Below are 11,420 nucleotides of genomic sequence, written 5' to 3' on the forward strand. Positions count from 1 at the left end.
CAGGCGCCTCTGCGCGCGCGTTGCCAGGCGGCAGCCAATCAAAAGGCGCCTCCTGGGTGCGCGTTGCCAGGCAACGGCCCCCGCTCCGGGGCGGCCGGGGGTGCTCGGGGCCCCCCCCGCCCGCGCTTCCCCCCCCCCAATAAACGATGGAGGCGGCGCAGGGAGCGGCCCGGGCGTTATTTGGGGGGGGCACAGGGACCCAGGCGTTCCCGCCGGTCCCCGCAGCCCGCCAATCAGCGGCCGCGGGGCTTTGAGGGTGAGCCACGCCCACGAGTGGGCGGTGACAACCACGGGGCCACGCCCCCTCGCCCTCCCGGCTCTGTGTGTGTGTGTGGGGGGGAGGTCACGTGTATTTACACGCAGCTGCGCACGTGCGCGGGCACGCGGCGGGGGGGGTGGGTTTGCGTCTAGGTGGCCGTGGCCGTGGGCGTGGCGGTGGGCGTGGCGCTCGGGGGGGGGGGTCGGCCCCACCCACGCACGTGGGTCACGCGGCCGGCGGCCGGCGGCGCCGCGTGCGGCGGGGCGGGGAGAGGGCGTGGTCTGGGCGGGGCTTAGGGGCCGCGCAGGCGCAGAGCGGTCGAAGGTGCCAGAAGAGTCCGGGGCGCTGGGGGGGGTTTCGGGCTTTCCGGCGGTTCCGAGGCGGTTTTGAGGTTATTTTTGGCGCTTTTGGGGCTTCTGAGCGGGGTTTGGGGCGAGTTCGGGTGTATTAGGCGATCCTGCGAGCTTTTGGGGTGGATTTTGTGTGACTTTTCGGGTGAACTTTGGGGTGAGTTGGGAGTGAATTTTGGGGTGAATTGGGTGGATTTTGGGGTGAATTGGGTGGATTTTGGGGTGTTTCTTCCCCAGCAGCTTTTGGGGGGGATTTGGGGGGGATTTGGGGGTGGATTTTGGGGTGTTTTTCACCCATCCCCCAGCAGGTGGCTTTTGGGTGTTTTTTGGGGTCTTTTTGCTATTTCTGGGGCAGTTTCCTGCTGTTTTTGGGGTTCCTTGGTGTGTTTTTGGGGGCATTTTTAGTGCTTCTGGGGGTGGGTGTTTTGGTTGTTTTTCAAGCCCCACTTTGGGACGCTGCCTTGGGGCCTTTTCTCACCCCTTTATTCTTTAATTGCAGCTTAATTACCGTTAATCAGCGATTAATCCCCGCCCTGGAGTCGCTGCGCTCGCTCTCCCAGCTCCACTCCCCGCCTGGGGAGGGGTCGGACCCCCATAACGGCCCCAACTATCGCGACATGACCCCCCTATCGCGACAGACGTGGGAGGAGGACGCCTGCCTGGACTATTATGGGATGTTGCCGCTGCGCCGCGTCTTTGAGGTGCTGGGGGCCCAGCTCACCCCCCGCGACGCCGCTCTGCTGTCGTTTCTCCTGGACCAGGCGCCCCCGTGGGGTTCGGGGACCCCCGAGGACCTCCCCCCGGATTTGGGGGCGCCCCCCCGGCCTCCCCAGGAGCTGCTGCTGGAGCTGGAGCGGCGGGGCCTGTGCGACGAGGGCAATTTGGGGAACCTGGCGCGGCTGCTGCGGCGGCTGCGGCGCCACGACCTGCTGCGATTCGTGACCTTACGGCGGCCACGCCCCGGTAATGACGTCATCGCAGCGCTGTGACGTCACTGTGACATCATCCAGGCTCACCGGGGGGGAATCATTGAAATAACGGGGGTTCTGGGCATGACCTGCTGCGATTCGTGACCTTACGGCGGCCACGCCCCGGTAATGACGTCATTGCAGTGCTGTGACATCACTGTGACATCATCCAAGGTCACCCCAGGGTCACTTGGTGGGGGGGGGAATGACCCAAATAGTGGGGGTTTTGGGTCACCAGAACAACGGGAGTTTTGGGCCCAACCCGCAGGGTTTTGTGCCCCCGGTAACGAGCTGTGACATCACTGTGATGTCATCATGATGTCATTTATGTCATCGTGACATCACTGTGATGTCACCCAGAGGGTTTCACCCAATATAACGGGGTTTTTTTTGTTGTTTTCCTGTTGTTTTTTGTGCAGTTTCCCCCGAGCACAGCGCGGAGAGAGCGGCCAGAGAGCGTGAGTCCTATAGTGGTTCTGTAGGGGTTCTATAGGGCTGTCTGGGGCTGTATAGGGGTCTGTCGGGGTTCTGTAAGGGCTATAGGGTGTCTATAGGTGCCAGTGGAGGTATAGAGAGGCTATAGGTGCTGTAGGTACTGGGCAGGGTATAGGGGTGTTATAGGGGCTCTATAGGTGTTGGGGGGGCTATAGGGTTCTGTAGGTGCTGGTGAACCTATTGGGGGCTATAGGGTTTTTGTAGGTACTGGGGTAGGTATGGGGGTGCTATAGGGTACTGTAGATGCTGGTGATCTGTGGGGGTGCTATAGGGACTCTGTAGGTGCTGACGGGGTATGGGGGGCTTTAGGGTGTCTGTAGGTGCTGGGGGGTATACGGAGCAGCCGTAGGGGGCGGGGGAGTATGGGGGCGCTATAGGCTTCCTGTAGGTGGTTCTGGGGTGGTATAGGGATCCTGTGGGGCACTATAGGTGCTGGCAGGGGTATGGGGGCTATATGGTTTCTGTACTTACTGGGGAAGGTATGGGGGCCCTGTGGGGTGCTATAGGGTTTTTATAGGTGGTTGTGGGGTGGTATATGGGTCCTATAGGGTGCTGGGGAGTATGGGGGTTTTATAGGGTTTCTGTAGGTGCTGCTGTAGGGTGCTTTGGGTGGTCATGGGGTGCTATAGGGTTTCTGTGGGTGGTTGTGGGGTGATATGGGGTGCTGGGGGGCGTTTGGGGTGCTATAGGGGCTGGGGGAGTATTGGGGCTCTATGGGGTTCTGTATGTGGTCCTGGGGGTGCTATAGGGGTGCTATAGGTGCTGGGGGGCACTATAAGGCTCATATATGGTTCTGTAGGGTATGTGGGTTGTTACCACGGTCCTATGGGGTGCTATAGGGGCTGTGGGGTGGTCTGGGGGTTCTATAGGGCACTATAGGGGCTGTGGGGCACTATGGGTGGTTATGGGGCCCTATAGAGGTTCTATAGGTCACTGACCTCTGCCTCCCCCACAGGCCCCGCCCCCCGGAAGAGGCTCCGCCCCCGCAGGAGGATACGCCCGCCCCTCCCCCACGCAGCCCCGTCCCCCCCGGAGCCCCCGCCCAAGGTCACGTGTGGTGAGTTTGGGGCAAAATCCCCGAGTTTGGGGCAAAACCCCCCGGGGTTTCTGGTCATTTCCCTCCCAAATCCCCACTTTTCCCCCCACATCCCCCCTCAGTTCCCCCCACCCCCATTTTTTCCCACTTCCTCCGTTTTTTCCCCCAAACCGCATCCGCTCAACCCGAGCGACCCCACCCCCGGTTTTCCCCCCAATTCCCCCCGCAACCCCCCAGCTCTGTCCCCCCTTCTGCTCTCTAAGCGCCGTTTTTCCCGATCCCGCCGCTTTCCGCCCCAGACGTCCGCCTGCGCGTGCGCGCCGAGCTGAGCGACCCCGAGTCCGTGCTGCGCGGCAGCGTCGGCTCCGCCCGGCCCCGCGGCCTCGGCCGGGACCTCGACATCTTCGGCCAGGCCAGCGGGGTCCTCAAGTCGCGGGACTTGGGCTCCGTCCTGTGCGACATCAAGTTCTCGGAGCTCACCTATTTGGAGGCGTTTTGGGGCGATTACGTGACGGGGGCGCTGGGGGAGGCGCTCAGGGGGGTGTTCCTGGGGGGGGGCCCCAAGGACGTGCGCCTGCTCGTCAGCGTCGATCAGGATGATTACGAGGCGGGACGGCGCCTCCTGCTGGGCGCGGGGCGGCGCTGAGGGCCCGGAACGGGGCGGTGGAGCTGGCGGGGGGGGCACCGCGAAGTCTGCCCGAAAATGGGGTTTTTGGGTTTGTGGAGCCGATTTGGGGCCTTTTCGGCTCCAAATTTGTGTTGTTTCTCCCCAAAGGCAGCCGCCCCCCCCCCCCCCCATAGTCCCCATCCTTTATTTTTGTAGGTATGTAAATATGTAAATGAGTTAATTAATTAACGAGCGTTTCCCACGTGTGTGGCCTTTTTTTGGGGTGATGATGTCACCGGGGCTGATGACATCACGGGAGGAGCAGTTGAGTCCTGGAAAAGGGGGATCCAGCCCCAAAATGCCCTCAGATTCGGGTTAAAAAAACGTTTAAAAATGTAAAGTATGGAAAATGGGGCAAAATCGGGAAAACACCATTTTGGGTGGGAAATCCACCTTTTGGGGTTAGGAGTCAGGGGTCAGGGTTTAGGGTCGGGGGTCAGGGGTCAGGGTCTCCACAGTGATGGTGACCCTGGCCACCACATTAGGGTCAGGGGTTAGGGGTCAGGGGTCAGCGATACCTGAACAGACTCATCCTGCTGACGTTCGGCTGTGAGGAAACTGAGCGCGTCCCCTAAGGACGGGACCAGCGTGGGGTGACCCCCGGGGGGGGACCAGCGTGGGGTGACCCCCGGGGGGGGACCAGCGTGGGGTGACCCCCGGGGGGGACCAGCGTGGGGTGACCCTCCGGGTGGGACCAGCGTGGGGTGACCCCTGGGGGGGGACCAGCGTGGGGTGACCCTCCGGGTGGGACCAGCGTGGGGTGACCCCCGGGGGGGGACCAGCGTGGGGTGACCCTCCGGGTGGGACCAGCGTGGGGTGACCCCCGGGGGGGGACCAGCGTGGGGTGACCCTCCGGGTGGGACCAGCGTGGGGTGACCCCCGGGGGGGGACCAGCGTGGGGTGACCCTCCGGGTGGGACCAGCGTGGGGTGACCCCCGGGGGGGGACCAGCGTGGGGCGACCCCCGGGGGGGGACCAGCGTGGGGTGACCCTCCGGGTGGGACCAGCGTGGGGTGACCCCCGGGGGGGGACCAGCGTGGGGCGACCCCCAGGTGGGGACCAGCGTGGGGCGACCCCCAGGTGGGGACCAGCGTGGGGCAACCACCGGGGGGGGACCAGCGTGGGGTGACCCCGGGACAGGGACACGTGGGGTGACCCCGGGACAGAAATAACGGGGTGACCCCCAGGACAGAAATAACGGGGTGACCCCCAGGACAGAAATAACGGGGTGACGCCCAGGACAGAAATAACGGGGTGACGCCCAGGACAGAAATAACCAGAATCGCTGCCAGGGATCCAGAATTGAGAAACGACCCGGAAAGTTCAGCAGGAAAAGGTGAAACCGGGACCATTCACAAGAGACCAGAAGAGCAGAACCCTGACCCTAACCTAAGTTTAACCCTAAACCTAACCCTAAACTGACCCTAACTCTAACCCAACCCTAATCCTGACCCTAACCCAACCCTAATCCTAACCCTAACCTAGTCCTGACCTTAACCTTGACCCTAACCTAAGTTTAACCATAACCATAAACCTAACCCTAAACTGACCCTAACTCTAACCCAACCCTAAGCCTAACCCTAACCTAGCCCTGACCCTTACCATACCCGTGACCATAACCATAATCTAAGTTTAACCGTAACCCTAAACGTCACCCTAACCTAAGCCTAACACTAACCCTAACTCTAACCCAACCCTAACCTAACCCCGACCATACCCATAACCCTAATATAACCCTAACTCTAACCCTAACCCTCACCTAGGCCTGACCCTGACCATAACCCTGACCCCAACACTAACCTAAGTTAAACCATAAGTCTAAACCTAAAAATAACCTGAACTCTGAGCCTAAGCTAACCCTAACCCTAATGACCCTAACCTAGCACTGACACTTACCACCACCCCTGACCCCAACACTAACCTAAGTTAAACCATACCCTTATCCTAACTCTAACCCTAACCTAACCCTATTCCTAACCCTGCCCCTAACCCTAACCCGACAGTGCCTGACAAGGCCCGACCGAGCCTGACAGGGCCTGACAACTCCTGACAGAGCCCGACATAGCGCTACAGGGCCCGACCAAACCCGACAGGGCCCGACCAAACCCGACCGGGCCTGGCCAAGCCTGACAGGGCCTGACAACTCCTGACAGAGCCCGACATAGCGCTACGGGGCCCGACCAAACCCGACAGGGCCTGACAACTCCTGACAGAGCCCGACACAGCACGACAGGGCCCGAGCAAACCCGACAAGGCCCAAGCAAACCCGACAGGGCCCGAGCAAACCCGACAGGGCCCGAGCAAACCTGACAGGGCCCGAGCAAACCTGACAGACCCTGATGGAGCCCGACAGGGCTCGAGCAAATCCGACAGGGCCCGAGCAAACCTGACAGGGCCCGACGGAGCCCGACAGGGCCCGAGCAAACCCGACAGGGCCCGACAAGGCCCGACAGGGCCCGAGCAAACCCGACAGGACCCGAGAAAGCCTTACAGGGTCTGATGGAGGTCGACAGGGCCCGAGGAAACCCGACAGGGCCCGACAGAGCCTGACAGGGCTCTACAGAGCCCGACAGGGCCCGAGCAAACCTGACAGGGCCTGATGGAGCCCGACAGGGCCTGAGCAAAACCAACAGGGCCCGACGGAGCCCGAGAGGGCCCGAGCAAACCCGACAGGGCCCAACGGAGCCCGACAGGGCCCGAGCAAACCCGACAGGGATTGACAAAGCCTGACAGGGCCCGATGGAGCCCAACATGGCCGAAGCAAACCCGAGAGGGCCCGACGGAGCCTGACAGGGCTTGAAAGAGCCCGACAGGGCCCGATCAAACCCGAGAGGGCCCGATGGAGCCCGACAGGGCCCGAGCAAACCCGATAGGGCCCGAGCAAACCCGACAGGGCTCGACGGAGCCTGACAGGGCCCAAGCAAACCCGACAGGGCCCGACAAGGCCCGACAGGGCCCGAGGAAACCCGACAGGGCCTGACGGAGCCTGACAGGGCCCGAGCAAACCCGACAGGGCTCGACGGAGCCTGACAGGGCCGGAGCAAACCCGACAGGGCCCGAGCAAACCCGACAGGGCACGAAGGAGCCCGACAGGGCCCGAGCAAACCCGACAGGGCCCGACGGATCCCGACAGGGCCCGAGCAAACCTGACAGGGCCCGTGCAAACCTGACAGGGCCCGACGGAGCCCGACAGGGCACGAGCAAACCCGACAGGGCCCGACGGAGCCTGACAGGGCCTGAGCAAACCCGACAGGGCCCGAGCGAACCTGACAGGGCCCGACGGAGCCTGACAGGACGTGGGCAAACCCGACAGGGCCCGAGCAAACCCGACAGGGCCTGACAAGGCCCGACAGGGCCTGAGCAAACCCGACAGGACCCGACAAAGCCTTACAGGGTCCGATGGAGCCCGACAGGGCCCGAGGAAACCCGACAGGGCGCGACGGAGCCTGACAGGGCCCGAGCAAACCCGACAGGGCTCGACGGAGCCCGACAGGGCCCGAGCAAACCCGACAGGGTCCGACGAAGCCTGGCAGGGCTTCAGCAAACCCGACAGGGCCCGAGCAAACCCGACAGGGCCCGAGGAAATCAGACAGGGCCCGACGGAGCCCGACAGGGCCCGAGCAAACCCGACAGGGCGTGACGGAGCCTGACAGGGCCCGAGCAAACCCAACAGAGCCCGAGGAAACCAGACAGGACCTGACAAAGCCTGACAGGGCCCGACGGAGCCCGACAGTGCCTGAGCAAACCCTACAGGGCCCGACGGAGCCTGACAGGGCCCGACGGAGCCTGACAGGGCTCGATGGAGCCTGACAGGGCCCGAGGAAACCCGACAGGGCCCGACGGAGCCCGACAGGGCCCTAGCAAACCCGACAGGACCTGAGCAATTCCGACAAGGCCCGACAAAACCCGACAGAGTTCGAGCAAACCTGACAGGGCCCGAGCAAACCTGACAGGGCCCGAGCAAACCCGACAGGGCCCGACGGAGCCTGACAGGGCCCGAGCAAACCCGACAGGGCCCGACGGAGCCTGACAGGGCCCGAGCAAACCCGACAGGGCCCGACGGAGCTCGACAGAGCCCGAGCAAACCCGACAGGACCTGACAAAGCCTGATAGGGCCCAACAGAGCCTGACAGGGCCCGAGCAAACCCGACAGGGCCCGACGGAGCCTGACAGGGCTCGATGGAGCCCGACAGGGCCCGAGCAAACCCGACAGGGCCCGACGGAGCCTGACAGGGCCCGAGCAAACCCGACAGGGCTCGACGGAGCCTGACAGGGCCCGAGCAAACCTGACAGTGCCCGACGGAGCCCAGCAGGGCCCGAGGAAGCCCGACAGGGCGCGACGGAGCCTGACAGGGCTTCAGCAAACCCGACAGGTCCCGACGGAGCCCGACAGGGCTCGAGCAAACCCGACAGGGCCCGAGCGAACCCGCCAGGGCCCGAGCAAACCCGACAGGGCCCGAGCGAACCTGACAGGGCCCGAGCGAACCCGACAGGGCCTGACAAGGCCCGACAGGACCTGAGCAAACCTGACAGGAACCGACAAAGCCTGACAGGGTCCGATGGAGCCCGACAGGGCCCAAGCATACCCGACATGGCTCGACGGAGCCCGAGAAGGCCCAAGCAAATTAGACAGGGCCCGAGCAAACCCGACAGGGCCCGATGGAGCCCGACAGTGCCCTAGCAAACCCGACAGGGTCCGACGAAGCCTGACAGGGCTTCAGCAAACCCGACAGGGCCCGAGCAAACCCGACAGGGCCCGAGGGAGCCCGACAGGGCCCGACAGAGCCGGACAGGGCCCAAGCGAACCCGACAGGGCGCGACGGAGCCTGACAGGGACCGATGGAGCCCAACAGGCCCCGAGCAAACCCGAGAGGGCCCGACGGAGCCTGACAGGGCCCGAGCAAACCCGACAGGGCCCGAGCAAACCCGACAGGGCCCGACGGAGCCCGACAAGGCCCAAGCAAACTCAACAGGGCCCGACGGAGCCCAACAGGGCCCGAGCAAACCCGACCGGGCCCGATGGAGCCCGACAGGGCCTGAGCAAACTCGACAGGGCCCGACTACTCCCGACAGGTCCCGAGCAAACCCGACAGTGCCCGACGGAGCCCGACAGGGCCTGAGCAAAGTTGACAGAGCCCGACGGAGCCCGACAGGGCCCGAGCAAACCCGACAGGGCCCGACGGAGCCCGGTAGTCCCGAGGAAATCCGACAGGGCCCGAGCAAACCTGATAGGACCCGATGGAACCCGACAGGGCTTGACGGAGCCCGACAGGTCCCGAGCAATCCCGACAGGGCCCGAGCAAACCCAACAGGGCCCGACGGAGCCCGACAGGGCCCGAGCAAACTTGACAGGGCCCGATGGAGCCCGACAGGGAACGAGTAAACCCGACAGGGCCCGACGGAGCCCGATAGTCCCGACGAAACCCAACAGGGCCTGAGCAAACCCGACAGGACCCGATGGAACCCGACAGGGCCCGAGCAAACCCGACATGGCTTGACGGAGCCTGACAGGGCCCTAGCAAACCCGATAGGGTCTGACGGAGCCTGACAGAGCCCGAGTAAACCTGACAGGGCCCGACGGAGCCTGACAAGGCCCGATGGAGCCCGAGAGGGCCCGAGCAAACCCGATAGGGCCTGACGGAGCCTGACAGAGCCCGAGTAAACCTGACAGGGCCCGACGGAGCCTGACAAGGCCCGATGGTGCCCGACAGGGCCCGAGCAAACCCGACAGGGCCTGACGGAGCCTGACAGGGCTGATGGAGCCCGCCAGGGCCCGAGCAAACCCGACAGGGCCTGACGGAGCGTGACAAAGCCCGAGCAAACCCGACAGGGCCCGACGGAGCCTGACGGGGCCCGAGCAAACCCGACAGGGCCCGAGCAAACCCGACAGGGCTTGACGGAGCCCGACAGGGTTCGAGCAAACCCGACAGGGCCTGAGCAAACCGGACAGGGCCTGACGGAGCCCAACAGGGCCCGAGCAAACCCGACAGGGTCCGACGAAGCCTGACAGGGCTTCAGCAAACCCGACAGGGCCCGAGCAAACCCGACAGGGCCCGAGGAAATCAGACAGGGCCCGAAGGAGCCCGACAGGGCCCGAGCAAACCCGACAGGGCTTGACGGAGCCTGACAGGGCCCGAGCAAACCCGACAGGGCCCGAAGGAGTCCGACAGGGCCCGAGCAAACCCGACAGGGCTTGACAGAGCCTGACAGGGCCCGAGCAAACCCAACAGGGCCCCAGTAAACCCGACAAGGCCCAACGGAGCCCACCAGAGCCCGAGGAAACCAGACAGGGCCCGAGCAAACCTGACAGGACCTGACAAAGCCTGACAGGGCCCGACAAAGCCCGACAGGGCCCGAGCAAACCCTACAGGGCCCGACAAAACCTGACAGGGCTCGATGGAGCCCGACAGGGCCCGAGGAAACCCGAAAGGGCCTGACGGAGCCCGACAGGGCCCGAGCAAACCCAACAGGGCTCGACGGAGCCGTACAGGGACCGAGAAAACTCGACAGGGCCTGAGCAAATCCGACAAGGCCTGACAGAGCCCGACAGGGCCCGAGCAAACCTGACAGGACCTGACAAAGCCTGACAGGGCCGGACGGAGCCTGACAGGGCCCGAGCAAACCCGACAGGGCCCGACGGAGCCTGACAGGGCTCGATGGAGCCCGACAGGGCCCAAGCAAACCCGACAGGGCTCGACGGAGCCTGACAGGGCCCGAGCAAACCCGACAGGGCCCGAGCAAACCCGACCGGGCCCGATGGAGCCCGACAGGGCCTGAGCAAACTCGACAGGGCCCGACTACTCCCAACAGGTCCCGAGCAAACCCGACAGTGCCCGACGGAGCCCGACAGGGCCTGAGCAAAGTTGACAGAGCCCGACGGAGCCCGACAGGGCCCGATCAAACCCGACAGGGCCCGACGGAGCCCGGTAGTCCCAAGGAAATCCGACAGGGCCCGAGCAAACCTGATAGGACCCGATGGAACCCGACAGGGCTTGACGGAGCCCGACAGGTCCCGAGCAATCCCGACAGGGCCCGAGCAAACCCAACAGGGCCCGACGGAGCCCGACAGGGCCCGAGCAAACTTGACAGGGCCCGATGGAGCCCGACAGGGAACGAGTAAACCCGACAGGGCCCAACGGAGCCCGATAGTCCCGACGAAACCCAACAGGGCCTGAGCAAACCCGACAGGACCCGATGGAACCCGACAGGGCCCGAGCAAACCCGACATGGCTTGACGGAGCCTGACAGGGCCCAAGCAAACCCGATAGGGTCTGACGGAGCCTGACAGAGCCCGAGTAAACCTGACAGGGCCCGACGGAGCCTGACAAGGCCCGATGGAGCCCGAGAGGGCCCGAGCAAACCCGATAGGGCCTGACGGAGCCTGACAGAGCCCGAGTAAACCTGACAAGGCCCGACGGAGCCTGACAAGGCCCGATGGTGCCCGACAGGGCCCGAGCAAACCCGACAGGGCCTGACGGAGCCTGACAGGGCTGATGGAGCCCGCCAGGGCCCGAGCAAACCCGACAGGGCCTGACGGAGCGTGACAAAGCCCGAGCAAACCCGACAGGGCCCGACGGAGCCCGACGGGGCCCGAGCAAACCCGACAGGGCCCGAGCAAACCCGACAGGGCTTGACGGAGCCCGACA

At 64.4% G+C, this 11,420-nt stretch overlaps 1 protein-coding gene across 3 annotated transcripts; it reads left to right on the plus strand.

Moving 5' to 3' along the window:
• The first annotated feature begins 300 nt into the window (after positions 1-300).
• Positions 301-3,972, plus strand: DEDD2 (death effector domain containing 2). Of its 3 annotated transcripts, none has more exons than XM_071800507.1 (5): positions 301-583; positions 1,109-1,572; positions 1,997-2,035; positions 3,028-3,129; positions 3,408-3,972. In XM_071800507.1, the coding sequence occupies exons 2-5, from the start codon at positions 1,227-1,229 to the stop codon at positions 3,752-3,754; spliced, it is 834 nt and encodes a 277-aa protein (XP_071656608.1). In that variant the 5' UTR covers positions 301-583; positions 1,109-1,226; the 3' UTR covers positions 3,755-3,972. The 3 variants fall into 3 exon arrangements, with proteins under 3 accessions (XP_071656608.1, XP_071656606.1, XP_071656607.1); XM_071800505.1 differs by having other exon boundaries at positions 570-650; XM_071800506.1 differs by lacking the exon at positions 301-583 and adding an exon at positions 640-766.
• Positions 3,973-11,420: the final 7,448 nt, after the last annotated feature.

The sequence above is a fragment of the Patagioenas fasciata genome, chromosome 31 (genome assembly GCF_037038585.1).
Source record: "Patagioenas fasciata isolate bPatFas1 chromosome 31, bPatFas1.hap1, whole genome shotgun sequence".
Taxonomy (NCBI): Eukaryota; Metazoa; Chordata; class Aves; order Columbiformes; family Columbidae; genus Patagioenas; species Patagioenas fasciata.